Source organism: Chrysemys picta, chromosome 6 (genome assembly GCF_011386835.1).
Source record: "Chrysemys picta bellii isolate R12L10 chromosome 6, ASM1138683v2, whole genome shotgun sequence".
Classification (NCBI taxonomy): Eukaryota; Metazoa; Chordata; order Testudines; family Emydidae; genus Chrysemys; species Chrysemys picta.
Genome location: NC_088796.1, coordinates 117,123,596 through 117,137,592, shown reverse-complemented (window position 1 = coordinate 117,137,592; position 13,997 = coordinate 117,123,596). Strand labels below are relative to the sequence as shown.

The 13,997-nt window shown below is 42.8% G+C and overlaps 1 protein-coding gene across 3 annotated transcripts in view; it reads left to right on the top strand.

The window, feature by feature from the left end:
- RIGI (RNA sensor RIG-I) overlaps nt 1-13,997 on the top strand; it is a 36,016-nt gene that overhangs the window by 14,956 nt on the left and 7,063 nt on the right. For all 3 annotated transcript variants that reach the window (XM_005294762.5, XM_005294763.5, XM_024105662.3), the window contains 9 exons: nt 2,032-2,185; nt 2,994-3,252; nt 3,931-4,093; nt 6,135-6,236; nt 8,478-8,635; nt 9,865-10,000; nt 11,181-11,329; nt 11,499-11,589; nt 12,365-12,535. In XM_005294762.5, the coding sequence (XP_005294819.2) occupies nt 2,032-2,185; nt 2,994-3,252; nt 3,931-4,093; nt 6,135-6,236; nt 8,478-8,635; nt 9,865-10,000; nt 11,181-11,329; nt 11,499-11,589; nt 12,365-12,535 (1,383 nt within the window). The remainder of the gene's footprint in view (nt 1-2,031; nt 2,186-2,993; nt 3,253-3,930; nt 4,094-6,134; nt 6,237-8,477; nt 8,636-9,864; nt 10,001-11,180; nt 11,330-11,498; nt 11,590-12,364; nt 12,536-13,997) is intronic.

The following is a 13,997-nucleotide window of genomic DNA, read 5'->3' as shown; positions in this document are numbered from 1 at the left end:
AAATGGACATCACAATGTTGTCGTTTAGGACAAGAATTTGTCAAATTCTCCCATCAACCTTTTATTTAAAAGCAAACTACCCATTAAATTTAATCCACAGTGATTACAGAGGACCCCCAAGGACTCACTAGTTATGTCCTGCGGAGATAGTGGGTGAGGTTCTGTGGCCTGCAACGTGCAGGGAGTCAGACTAGATTATGATGGTCCCTTCTGACCTTAAAGTCTGAGTCTATGGCATTTACAGCAGAACTAAAATCCCTCTCTTTTGCACTTTGATATTTGAATGTTCCCTGTGAAATTTCCAAACTAGTCCTTCATGGGCCAATTACATTTTCCATAATGTTTGTATGGGGCAACATTTTGCTAACTTTCACAGAGAAAAGGTTTAAAATTGAGACCTTAGAAATTTATCTTGAGACTCTGCTGGAGATTTTCTGTCTAAGTAAAGAGCTGCAGTCTCTACAAACTCCAGACCTCAGGGACATTTTCATGTCCGCTCAGGAACAGGTCAATGTTAAAGTTTAACCACAAAACAGCTGTTCCCCTTCTGCAAAGAGTAGCTGACTGAGCAGTCACCTTTCACTGGCTACTTCCCTCAGATGCTGCCAGCCTGAATCACCAACTTCATTCCTCACAGAGGCTTTGGGAAGAGGGGCTGTGGAGGGAGAAACTGAAGTGTGTGGGAAGGGTGAGGAGGACTGTGTGGGGAGACTTGCAGATGAAGATACCGTGGCAGCAGATATGCACCAGTGACCTGATCCAAAGCTCATTGAAGTCAATGGAAAGACTCACATTGACAGGCCACAGATCAGCTTTTACCTGTAGTGTGAGACTATCGGAGGGTCATAAGTCTGGCTGAGGGACTGGACCCCCCCACCACCTCACATACACCCACAATCCTGAAGAATCATGATGTCCTTCCCCCATATCTCCGCTCACTTAACTGTTTAAAAAAAAAAGACTGCAATTAGGGAAGAAAGCTGTGGGAGGACAAAGGAGGACCATGGAGCAATCCAGACTGTGCACTGGGAGCAGTGTAAGGAGTGAGTAAAGGTCATATGGGGGAGGAGTGCAGCAGTATATGGCCCAAGGAGAAAGTGGGCTTCAGGGGGAGGGGAAGTGAAAGTGGGGAGAGGAGGATACAGAAAGTTGGGGATCTGTGTGGGGCACATAAGAGTTAATGCAGCGTGAATAGGGTAGCATAGAGGCCATTGTGTCGGGAAGTATTTGTGTGTTCTTTGTGCACTAATTCCCATATATAGTTACATTTTTTTTGTATTCATAAAATAAACTGTGTGTGCAGCAATACACGAAGTAGTTACAAAAAGGTTGATATTCTGGCTTAAAGGAAAAGTTGGAAATGAGCAAAATTTAATGGACCTTAAACAGCTTTAATCTGATGAGGAACATCTCTGGATTTTACACTTTCCCCCCCCCCTTCTCTCTCTCTCCTTTTATTTATTTATTTATTTAAAGTTTTGTTTTGACACAAGTACTGCTCTAGAAAAACAAGCTTTTCGTGCATCGGGGAGTTCCTGTGATTATGAGATATAACTCAAAACACCGTTGTGGTTCAGAAGATAGCCGTAATGTTATTTAGAGTGCTGCTGATAAACAAGGAAGCAATCATAGCAAAGCCATAAGAAACTGAAGTGAAATGAAATCAGGGTTTGTGAAACAGAAGAGGACAAAACTGATAGGGAATTTGCATCCCTTTAAACAAATAAAGCCAGTACACTCTGAATGACAGCTATCACTCCCCCCTTAATCCATTGCTTTATGTCAAAGGACTATCATTCTATATGGTAGATAAGTTGTCGGTACTACTGAGTCTGTTTCAGTACCAAGATCACGAAATAGAGAGTGATGCTAAGTATCTTGGATCCCCCAACTGCATTCCTGCAGTGAGCTTAAAGTAAGAACATGGGTTTGCCCACAAGGAGCCTTAAATTGTTACAGCTGCACTTGTGGTGAGGGAATATTCCAGCTTTTTGTTACTAATTCTTTGTTTTCATGCTTGATGTTTAAAAGGATCTGGGAAAACCTTTGTGGCACTTCTGATTTGTGACAATCATCTCCAAAACATGCCCAAGGAGCAGAAAGGGAAGATTGTCTTTCTAGCTACTAAAGTTCCAGTATATGAACAACAGAAAAAAGTCTTCACGCAACACTTTGAAAGAACTAGGTAGGTACGAGTCCACACGTGTAGTCTTCAGGTTTCTTTACTTCAGAGTTCCAAACCATAGGTTCCTTTACATCCTCATGATCCTACCTCTTGGGGGCTTTTTTTTTTTTTTTTTTAAACACCATTTCAGGACTGTCTCTCAATAAAGTTCTGGTAAAAAGTGTGGCCCAAACTCAGAAGATGAAAATACATCCAATCAAAAAGTGACCAAACTGTCTTTGAGGTGTAATTGAAGGCTGCCTCTGAAAAGCAGCTACTTAGGTGCAGCCATATAGAGCCCTTGTATGGACTTATAACTTTCATTTAGGTTTAAAGGAGCTAATTGACATGCATCCGCATGTAAGTGTCTCAATACTAAGTTCAGGAAGTGTCTTCTCTTTTCTGATAGCCCAGATACATAGAGGGTGGGATGGATTGTATTCAGAAAACCTATTTCATAAGTAAAGGATGATGGTTGAATGGATGATGCTGATAAAAAAAATCCGGTGTCCTAAACCAAACATGTTTCAGTTGGGGGAGTTGCAAGGGATCAGTACCTCTGAAAATGTGGTCACCTATTTAGAGTCCTGTTCCAAAGCCCATATGAATCAATAGACTCTCATTGACCTTAATGGGTTTTGTATCAGACCCTGGGTATCTAACTTAAGGCACTCACAATTGAAGATTTTGGGCCTGATATCAAATCTCACTACCTTGGTTGAGTCCCCAAGGAGATCTTGCCCTATCTTCTTGCTTTTCCTGCTCTGTGGATGTACTAATGTGAACATACTCTGTATTAATGTCACGACACACGTCTTTTCTCTCCCAGGTACGAAGTTGCGGGGATTTCTGGGGAAACGGCTGGGGATGTCTCTTCAGCAAGCGTCATTGAAGGGAATGATATCATTGTCTTGACACCTCAGATCCTTGTGAATGCTCTCAAAGATGGAACTGTTCCTTCCCTTGCCATTTTCACTTTGATTATATTTGATGAGTGCCACAACACCACTGGGAATCACCCCTATAATGTGTTAATGACCAGCTACTTGAATCTTAAATTTGACTCCGCTGTGAAACAGCTGCCTCAGGTAAGGCACCACCCAGGGTTGGGAGCATTTGAAATCAGGACCACCTGCTGAGGTTTTGTTAGCTATGCCTTTCATCTTTTTTCCATTTTTCCTGCAAACCCCACCTTGCTACCACTGCAACTTCAAATATTAACCCCGTGTTTCACTCGGAGGCTTCTGGCTGGACCACTTTTCCAGCAGCAGTCTCCTTTTAGTCAGCAAGACAAGACCTAATCTTTTTAACTCCAAACTGGATTCTGATGAAGGGCTCATGGGAGGAAAGCCAGGTTACAAAATATAATCCTTGACTTGCTCCTTCCAGGACAGCAGCACAGGAGTTGGGCCACAATGATTCAATTGTGACTTAATAATTTATAGCCTCTAAAAGTACATTAGGTGCTGTGTTGTTTTTAAGAAGCAAAATTGACTCTGAATGGGCCAGAATTGAAGTTTCTCCTACCACTGATGCAAGACTGGCAAGAACATCTGGATCTTGAGAAAAATCTTGGGGAGGGAGGAGAACAGAATGTAATAGATCTTGCTAGCTTTTTATTCAGAATATCCATGCCAGTGTTCTTGATTTCTCCCACCTCTGCCCTCTCTTTACTAACAAGGAAGATCAGTCAGGGGACTATCATGTTACTGGCTGCTTCTTTTTAATGACATGAACATATGTATTTTGTACATGAATGTGTTCAGATTGTTGGCTTAACAGCCTCGGTCGGCGTGGGCAGTGCCAAGACCCTCGAGGAGACGATAGAATACATCTGTACCCTCTGCGCCTGCCTCGACATACAAGTCATATCTACCATCAGAGAGAACACACAAGAACTGGAGGAGATTGTATACAGGCCCCAAAAATGTAAGTGTTTCAGTAGGAATGTATCACTGCTAAGGTCCTGCGTCAGTCTAGTGTCTGAAAACAGACTTAACTGCATCTCCATTCAGGACAGCACTTCAATCGAATGCTCAAAATTAAGCAGCATGTGATTGAGTCCTGTTAACTTCAATGTGACTTATGCCCACACTTAAAGGATGTTCTGAAGTGCTGTCCTGAAATAGGGATGTTTTCCTGAATCGGGGCTGAAGTTCTGGTGGGCCTGATGTTCCTCTCACATAAACTGCTGTAAATTGGGAGTACCCTCTTTTAGATCAGTGGAGTTGCACAAATCCAAAACCTGTGTAAGGATCTCATCCAGCAAAGCACTTGCCCACGTGCTTAATTTTAAGCACACTACTCTCACACGCTTGTGCTTTGCTGGATCAGGCCTGAAGTGAGTGTGAAACTAAACTTGATCGATCTTTTGTTTCTTGTATATCTTTAGGGTTGGAAAACATAGTGCCAAAACATTGAATGTAATGTGTAATCCTGTTATGCCCCATTTTCTTGAGAAATTTTTCAGTCCAAGATGCACTCTCATCTGAGGTAACTTTGTAAAGATAAATGTTGGTGCCTGGTCATATTTGATATCTGAAAGGAGGGAAACAAATGTTAACCTGTCAGGAATTCTAGTGCCTGTCTCAGAATTACTTGACGATAAGCTCTAGCCGCAGAATTTAGATCCAAATCTTGAGCATTCCTGTTTGGATGCAGGTTTTGGTTTAGGGCTATTTCTATTAAATATGAATGTGCTGTCTAAAAGATTAGAGTTTGGAGTATATGATTAAGTTGGACTGTCTCCACGTCCCATTTAGTTTGCCTGCCTGTGCGGTGTGTGGAGAAGGAATATGTACAGTGCTGCTTCTAGAGTGTGTGTGTGTGTGTGTGTATGTGTGTGTGTGTGTGTGTATATAATTTTTTTAATAAAAGAAATGGATTTCTGTGATCTTAGTGAAGAATTGAGTCAGTTGTGAAATTTGGAAATAGGGGAGTTGGAACTTTTAACTGTGGGACCAGAGTTTTAAGGTAGGTGTGTGTGTGTGTGTGTGTAAATTCATAGTGTTAACCAATATTGCCTGGGATAGCTCATTTGTACGGAAGCATGACTGTTAAATTCCAAGGTAAAATTCTGCCTGCCTCCTAGGTGGTTGCTAAGAGTGGGCAGAGGGAGAGCACGAAAGGAGCCTTTCCCAGTGTACATGGCCTGAGTCAGGGCTAGATAGAATGGCAGTCCGTGTGCTCCTCTAGTGCCAGGGCAGAGAAGTCTTACCCCCCAAGGGCACCCAAAGGCAGCTGGACTGTGGATCAGTATCTGTCATAGACTTGACCCATGGATCTGGCCAGCCGCATGCAAGGTAGTGATCTGTATGCCATGGGTGCTCTGCCTCTGCGTGCCCAAGCCTTTTAGGAAGTGGCGTGCTTTCCTGAGACAGAATGTCTCCTGATGCTCCCTGTAGGGCCGTGCGACTCCATTGTGCTTCCACCAAGCGCATAGTCAAGCCCCTAGGGAACACTGCGCTGTGACGGTTGTAACCAAGCCTTTACTGAGAGTTGCATGAACGGAAATAAAGGAAGAGGAATGGACTGAAACGCATTAGCTGGATGTTAGATGGGAATTTCCTAGAGCTGAAGGGCTCTGTTTCCCCAATCATTTCCTAGGTTTGCTTTTTGCAGGTGCCATTTGCAGTGTAGTATAGATCAAGTAACTGATCGCATAATAGTACATTATGAATAGTAAACCTGAAATGGTGAAAATCAATTCTTTCCGCACTGATCTTGCCCATAGAATTTTGCCTGCATAGAGCTAGGGATTCTTTCTGATGATAAAGGCATTTTTTTGATTGCATAGCTAGGTCCAACTTGGCCCTTCCAAGGCTCAAAGACACAGCAACAAAGGAAGTTAGCAAAGAACATCCAGGCCCACTGTTCTTCGGTCCAGGCTCCATGTAGCAGTTTGTCATGTTTGATAGAGGGCCTGGAAATGTTTATTAATCAGCTTTGTGGTTCCTTCTTGTGACTCTAGCTTTCAGACTAGTCGGGAAGCGCCCCAAAAACCACTTTATGGCCATTATCTCAGTCCTGATGTCTGAAACTGAGGCCCTGGCAAGCAAGATTTACCCAATAGGTAAGATTACACCAAATGCAGACCAGTGGGAGAGAACTGGGGATTCATTTTTAGACTCTATCAATAATGAACTCCTCTTACTTACTGCAGCAGCATTCGTTCCTTCAGCTTCCTTTCCCCTCTTTATTTTTATCTTTTCTTTTCCTTCCATTTTCTCTTTTCTAATAGCTCTTAGATGAAATAAGTTACACATGGAAAACTAGCTTTTTGCTTATCATTCAAGCTGTCTTAATTTGTAATGTCACCAATCATTTGACATGCCATGAAACCAGATTGCCTAGTCTGAGTGTATAGATCGTGAAACTGTCAAATAATTGTAAGTAAAAATACCAGAGCTTTCTTTAGAATGCAGGTGGGTTTTTTCTTTTCTTTTTCCCTACAGAGAACATTCTGGTATGTGGTATTTCTCTAGATGTTGCCTATAAAATGAGCCTAAGCTAAAGGATCGCATAATGAGGCCTTGGGCATATCTTACCTTGACTATTGCAGTAGCATCTTTTCCTGTCTCTGTGCTTCCCCCTTCTCCTAAAACGGCAGCTGAAACTTATCGTCCTCTCCTGCTACTCTGACATACACATGGTCCCTTACGCTCTTTGAGTTCGTTCACTGGCTTCCTGTGTGAATTAAGTTTAGCTTCTTTGTCCTTTGAGGTTCTATATGGCGCTGTCCTGCCTACATTTTACCTCATGTGCTGCATCTCCCGACTGTTTCCTTGGACTCCTCTTGCCAATTATCTATCTTAAGTGTTTATATGCCTCCTCCCCTTACTGTCACATATGAGCACCTCCTAATCTTCAGTGTATCATGATGACCCTTGTGAAGATAAATTTTACAGAGGGGGAACTATGGCACAGAGACTGTCAGAGAATGAGCCAGGGTTGTGTAGTGAAGGACGCTGCTGTCTGTAGGACCCCAGCCTCATTTGTTAGGTGTGTGGTGACTAAGGCAGGGGATTGCAGGACTAGAGGGTGGATTCATGGCTGAGATAGTTGATTGCCACCCTAGAAATTGGATTCTATGCCTGCCTCTGCTAGAGTTCCTGTTTGGGCAAATAACATAGAATCTCAGGGTTGGAAGGGACCTCAGGAGGTCATGTAGTCCAACCCCCTGCTCAAAGCAGGACTAATCCCCAGATAGTGGTTTTTTATTTATTTATTTAATTTAAGCCCAGTTCCCTAAATGGCCCCCTCAAGGCTTGAACTCACAATCCTGGGTTTAGCAGGCCAATGCTCAAAGCACTGAGCTATCCCTCCCCCGGGAAGCGCTGAGTGCTCACAGCAGCAGACGACATCAATGAGAGCTCTGTTCTGAATAGCTAGTGCTACAAAATGCTAAGGATTCTGAAAAATCAGGTCCTATGAGTCTTGGGCTATGTCTACACTGCACGCCTTAAAAAGATGTGGCTGTGCCAGTGTCACTGCAGCCATGCCATTGTAAGTTGCGCGGTGTAGTTGCTCTTTATCGCCGGGGGAGAGCTCTCCCAGAGACAAAATAAAGCCACCCCCAACGAGGGGCGGTAGCTTGGTCAGCGTGAGCATCACACCTGCGCCGATGAAGCACTGTCCACACAGGTGCATTTCGTTAAAACTTTTGGTGTTTGGGATGTTTTATTCATACTCCTGATTGACACAGGTTTTAACGACAAAAGCACCAGTGTAGAGACCGCCTTAAATTGGGTAACCAGAAGGAGTGGCTATTGGTGACCTTAATCTCTCTGACTCCATTCCCCATGTATAAAATGGGGATAATACCATCCCCCCACTTCACAGGAGAGTTGTGAACTTAAACCAAGTGTTTGCAAAGCACTTGGAGACGATAGTGATGAGCTCAATAGAAAAACCTAGGAGGAAATCAAGGCTTAGTTTACATTAGCAACTTGTCGGTATAACTGCGTTGCTCAGGGGTTTGGAAAATCCACACATTGAATAATAATGATAAAATTAAATACTGACTAGCTGTTCCTTCTGTGAACACTATCCATCCTGTGCATTGAATGAGGCAAGGGTCCTGTGGAGAAAATAGGATGTGATGATATAATTAAAGCCAGTGACACAATGCATACACACAAAGGGGCTGAATTAATGTTGCAAAGGTTTAATTCTGGCATTTCCTAACTTTTGAGTGCTTTGCAACCTTTATGTTCTTTTACTATTTCTGTAGAGTGCCCTGTATCTTGTTCTGGCTGTTTTAGTTAGCTACTCAGTAAGATGTAGTGATGCTTGCTGCCTCTTTCCGCACCAGATGCGTTGTCCCACATTAAGAGTAAACGTTTCGGAACGCAATGCTATGAACAGTGGATCGTTGACACTCAGAAGAAGTGCAGAATGTTGCAACTGCCGGATAAGGAAGAAGAGAGGAGGATTTGTAGAGCTCTCTTTATTTATACTGAACACTTACGGGTAAGTGAATGCCCTCTCCTGTTGCATGTACAGAGGGATCAGTCATGTTCCCAGCAGTGCAGGTGCCTCCAATTGGAAGTTGACTAGGACCCTACATAGTTCTCAGATTTCTGGGTGCTCTTATCTTTGTAGTAATTATGGGCTGATGCAATGGGCCAGACTCTCAGCAGTACAGATTGGCATAGCTCCACTGGCTTTACTGCAGAAGGAATGCAAAAGACCTTGAGCCAGATTGCGGGTTCTAGCCCACGAAAGCTTATGCCCAAATAAATGTGTTAGTCTCTAAGGTGCCACAAGGACTCTCGTTGTTTTTACTAAAGCCAAGGAACTATATCAATTTCCACCAGAATCTGATCTGATTCAAGGTCTTGATTGAATTCTTTGTGCTCCAGGATAATCTGTAAAGGACTGGAGCGCACTGGGGAAACCTGTGGCTAATTGCCTGTGGCACTTGGGAACTGGCGATAGTAACATTTTAGAAGAAAGATAACATTTATTTTGTGTGTTTCATTCATACAAAACAGTTTTCAATGTTCTATTAAGCTCTATGGGTCAAATGGGTGGAACGCATTCTAATAAATGTAACGTGAAATGATCAAATAGTTTGTTTTCTTAAGGGCTTTAGAATACTGCAGAAATTAAACATTGGGGGATAGAACGTCAAACATTTTGAAAATAAACCTCCCTTGAGCCATAAGAATATAAATTACGGGTGATTACTAACAGTGGCATTATGTCAGTGCTGGACTTTAAGCACCTCCATGAGTGCATTGAACTCAACCCTGAAACGCGTGTAAATCCTGTAGGATCACGGCCAGTATTTGTGGCTATATCAGGGCCTCGATTCCTATCTGGCTTACATTCAAACCTCTGTTTGAATAATCAGTTTGAGATTGGAATCAGGCTTCAGAAATTCAGATTGGAAAATAAATTAGTGGATTTTTCTCAGTCTAGTTTAGCGGAGAGTGCAAATGTATACTTGTTTGAAAGGAGCAGATGCATTTTTAGCACCCCACATCTGAGCTGTGTCTTGGATGCTTACTAAAAACTATACTGTTCAGAGGATACTGCTTGCAATAACTGTTTTCCTGTGCTACTGTAGAAGTAACAAGTATTTCAAATGCAGAAGCTTATCTTAGTAAAATTCACTGGGTTCTCCCCCCCCATTACTGATAAGCATTTGGCCTGAGAAATGAGTGCTTAAAAAATATATTCATCTCTCTAAACAGAAATACAATGATGCCCTCATCATCAATGAAGATGCACGGACTCAGGATGCGTTGGCCTACTTGACTGAATTTTTCAATGACCTTAGAAGTGGAGGGTTTGATGAGATAGATCAACAGTTAACAGCGAACTTTGAAGGTACTTCATGCAGCCCATCTGAAAGGTGCAAGTACCAGGCAGGGGGAGAGGAATTGTTTAAGGTGGTCCAACTTGCTTCTCCTCTTACTTCTATCCATGTTTAGAGGCTGTAACAGTTGGGGTCCAGACCTTCCAAGCCAGTTGTTTGCATGAAACCAGCTTTGAGTAGCCATCTGTTTTCCAGCCCAGGAAAAGACTTTAAAGTTAATGGAAAGTCAGTGAGACTTTCCCTGTGCTCCCAGTGGACAAGTGTCCTGGCTCATCAGTGGGGGCTGAACTTGGGACCTTCAGTGCTAAAACCATGAGCTAAAGAAGTAGTAACCTTCACTGTCAGTTGTTATAGACTCTTATTCTCTTATGTGGGTCAGTGGCTAGCAGATAAAGACTCTCTCTCCTGCTGTGTTTTACATGAGCACTGGGAGCCTGGCAAAAGGGGAGGGAATCATGAGTGCTAGCAACTTCAGAGGGAGGAGCAAGGGTAGGACACAGCTGGGGAAAGGGCACATGCTGCGCTCTGTGCTACTTGGGCTCATGCTACCCAGGCACTCCTGCAAGTATTACAGCAATGCTTCAAGGGGCTGTGATGCTAACCCCCTTCATGAGCTGTGGTTTAATGCCCCAGGGTAGCCCTGCATTTGGAGAACAGCTGATTAAGAAATCCAGTGTACTAAATTAGGCTCTGCTCCGGCAACTGGTTGTGCAGAGTAATTCCCGTTGAGGTCTGTGGGGATTCACATGGATACAGGGTCTGCCTGTACGGAGCCAATGGAAGGATCATAACTTTGGGGTTTGTCTACATGGCAAGCTAGGGCACTGTAGATTCACAGCCTGGCTGGCCACACGTTGAGCCCTCAGTCAATCAAGAGCCAGCAGAATCAATATGTCTTTAAAATAGCTGGGTTGTTTTTAAACCAATGTTCTGGTTTAGATGCCTGCTCAGGGGTATGCTGCTGTGATTTCAGCTTTAAAATGCAAGTGATTCAGAAGTAGCTCCATAGGGACACGGTTACACATATAAAACTTTTTTCTTTCTTTTTAAGAGGAATAGTTGAGAATTTTTAAAGACGTTAAGGGCAAGGGAAAGTCACTTGACATTTGGCTGCTAGATGTGGGCCAGCTTGCTGTTTGCTGGAATGGATGATGCTAACTGCAATCTGAGGTGGTCAACGTTTTCTTCCAGCTAAACAACAGGAACTGAGAGAGGCCGCAGTAGATGAGCTGAATGAGAATCCCAAACTGGAGGAGCTCACCTTCATCCTGAATGAAGAATACCGCCTAAAGCCAGAGACCCGCACTCTTCTCTTTGTTACCACAAGAGCGCTAGTGTCCGTAAGACCTTCTCTCTCCAACACTACTAAAAGGGGCAACTAGAAAATAAATATGGGGTAGTGTAGTAGCCTGCCTGGGCTGCGCTTATTGCACACGCCAGGGGCTCCTTGCATCCCTTTCTGCGACCAAGGGTTTGGAAAGGGTTACTAACGGGTGTCTTACTTTACAGGCTTTGAAGAAATGGATTGATGAAAATCCTACACTCAGCTACCTAAAACCGGATGCGTTGATGGGGCGTAACAAAAGAAACCAGCAGACAGGTATGGGAGTTTGCACTGAGGGAAGCAAGTTGTTATACCATGTGTTCCCAGACCACTTAAATTATTGTATTATCTCTGTAGTCAATCTCCATGTTCCAGGACAGGCCAACAAGCAAATGCCCAAGCCAATACTACAGTTTCTGCATCAATATTAGGGAGGGATATGAAATGTACAGGAGATTTTACCACATCTAAACGGACTCCTGCTTTTCCTGTCAAAACCTCTGATTAAAATGCTAGGTGCATTAGCAACAATGCTCTGCTATACAGTTCTGCTAGATAATATTAAAAAAATCCCTCCTCTTCTCTTTACTCAGAGCGATGCAGTGGGTGTTCCCTGCCTCATTTGTGGCTCACTGAGTTTCCCTGTGGTTGGAGGTAAACACACGTTTAAATACTTGACTGCACCAAACAGAGTAAATCTGACTTATTTTGAGAATATCTGAGTTTTAAAATAGCCAGGGAACAGGATCTCATTAAAACAAACCAGTTTTTAAAAGGACAACTTCAAACACTTGGGGAAGTGTAAAATGTCGCTTGCCAAAGTGATTCACAGTGTGACACCTTAACAAGAGTCCCTCTTTGTTAGATATTGTGCAGCTTTCTAGTCCTCAAGCAGGCAGCTGTGTATCCTGATTTGAGGCATTTCTTTCACAGTCTCCAGAGCAAACAGACTGACTTTTGGTACTGACTGCAAGGCTATGTGTATGATTTGAGTTAGGAACTTTTCAGCATCTCGCCGTGCATTTTGTATTCTGACTTTTTTGTACTGTAGGGATGACCCTCTCAAATCAAAAGGACGTACTGGACTCATTCAAAACCAACGGCGACAGTAAGATACTAATAACTACAGCAGTCGCAGATGAAGGGATTGATATTGCTCAGTGCAACCTGGTTCTCCTCTATGAATACTCTGGCAACGTCACCAAAATGATCCAAGTCCGAGGTATGTGTCACCGGAACTTAAACTATTATCATGTGAATATGGTGTAGGTCTAGAAAATACCCCCGTCAGCCTCTCTGACTGGCTGTCATGTTTACTTTACTTTAAGCTTTGTGTGTGTATCTTACTCTTATTTCTCTCTGCCTCTGAGTGCTTTCAGCTGAATGAAGGGGCAGGACAAGTCTTGATGTCAGTTTGTCACAGGACGGAAGAGCCATTGATTTAGGGTGTGGGTGTGTGTGTGTGTGTGTAAGTAAATTATACACATCACACGATGGTGCTACACATTCAAGGAACATCTCTTAAGTGTGCATTTGTGCATGCCATTAAATTATTCTTCTGTGCATATTTCTATTTACTTGCAAGTGCAACTGGAAATTCTGCAAAACATGTCCCCATGGAGAATTCAGAAGAAACTCCATTAGGGAGTCTCGCATAATGGCTTGGCCCCTCTACGCATATGGGCACAATCTGTCCTTAAACTTGTGTAATATAGTGCCCTCAGGTGGATTATTGGAAGTGTGGTTTAAACCTGGGACTCCTAGATTAAAAAACAAGTGTCTACTGTCTAAGCTAAAAGACACTATTAATGCAAAGAATGCAGTGCTCATAAACCACTATGTAGTCCAGCCACTAGAGGGGGATAGAGAGTCCTACTCTAAATGTGGGTTACACTTTCAGCTACAAAAGGGAAAAAGTAAAATTACCCAGCCCTTATAAAAATTCTGCTGCGATATTTAATTTTGTGATCTGAGCACGTAGTCAGGCTATGAAATTCAATGCTATTGTGAAACTTATTTTACTCATTTTAAATGGACCTTTCATTGAGTGAGCTCCTGGCTTTTGGGGTTTATATCAGACACTCGATGGCATAGTTTCGTTGTTACGTATTTTTGTATTAAATAATTACCCCAAAATTAGACACTTAAAGTGTGAGGGAAAAATCTCTCTTGCTACAAGTGCTGTTGTAAATACCTGAAAAAGAAATTGGGCAGGTTGTCAAGTATCAGAGGGGTAGTCGTGTTAGTCTGGATCTGTAAAAAGCAACAAAGAGTCCTGTGGCACCTTCAAGACTAACAGATGTATTGGAGCGTAGGCTTTCGTGGGTGAATGTTGCATCCGACAAAGTGGGCATTCACCCACAAAAGCTTATGCTCCAATACATCTGTTAGTCTTGAAGGTGCCACAGGACTCTCTGTTGCTTTGGGCAGGTTAACTCCTTAAAATTTTTGCAACTCAAACTAAATGTGAGTAATGGTTAGTTCTAACAAACCCCCTTTTTAAAAGCATAGGACAACATGGGAATCCTATGAATTATTATTTATTATTCTTAGTTTGTATCACGGTAGAACCAGACCCCAGTTGAGATTAGGGCTGCATTATGCTAGGCATTGAAAAAATACATAGTGAAGAGACAATCCTTCCCCCTAATAGTATTTCCTACTGTCAACTATCAGTTTTCATT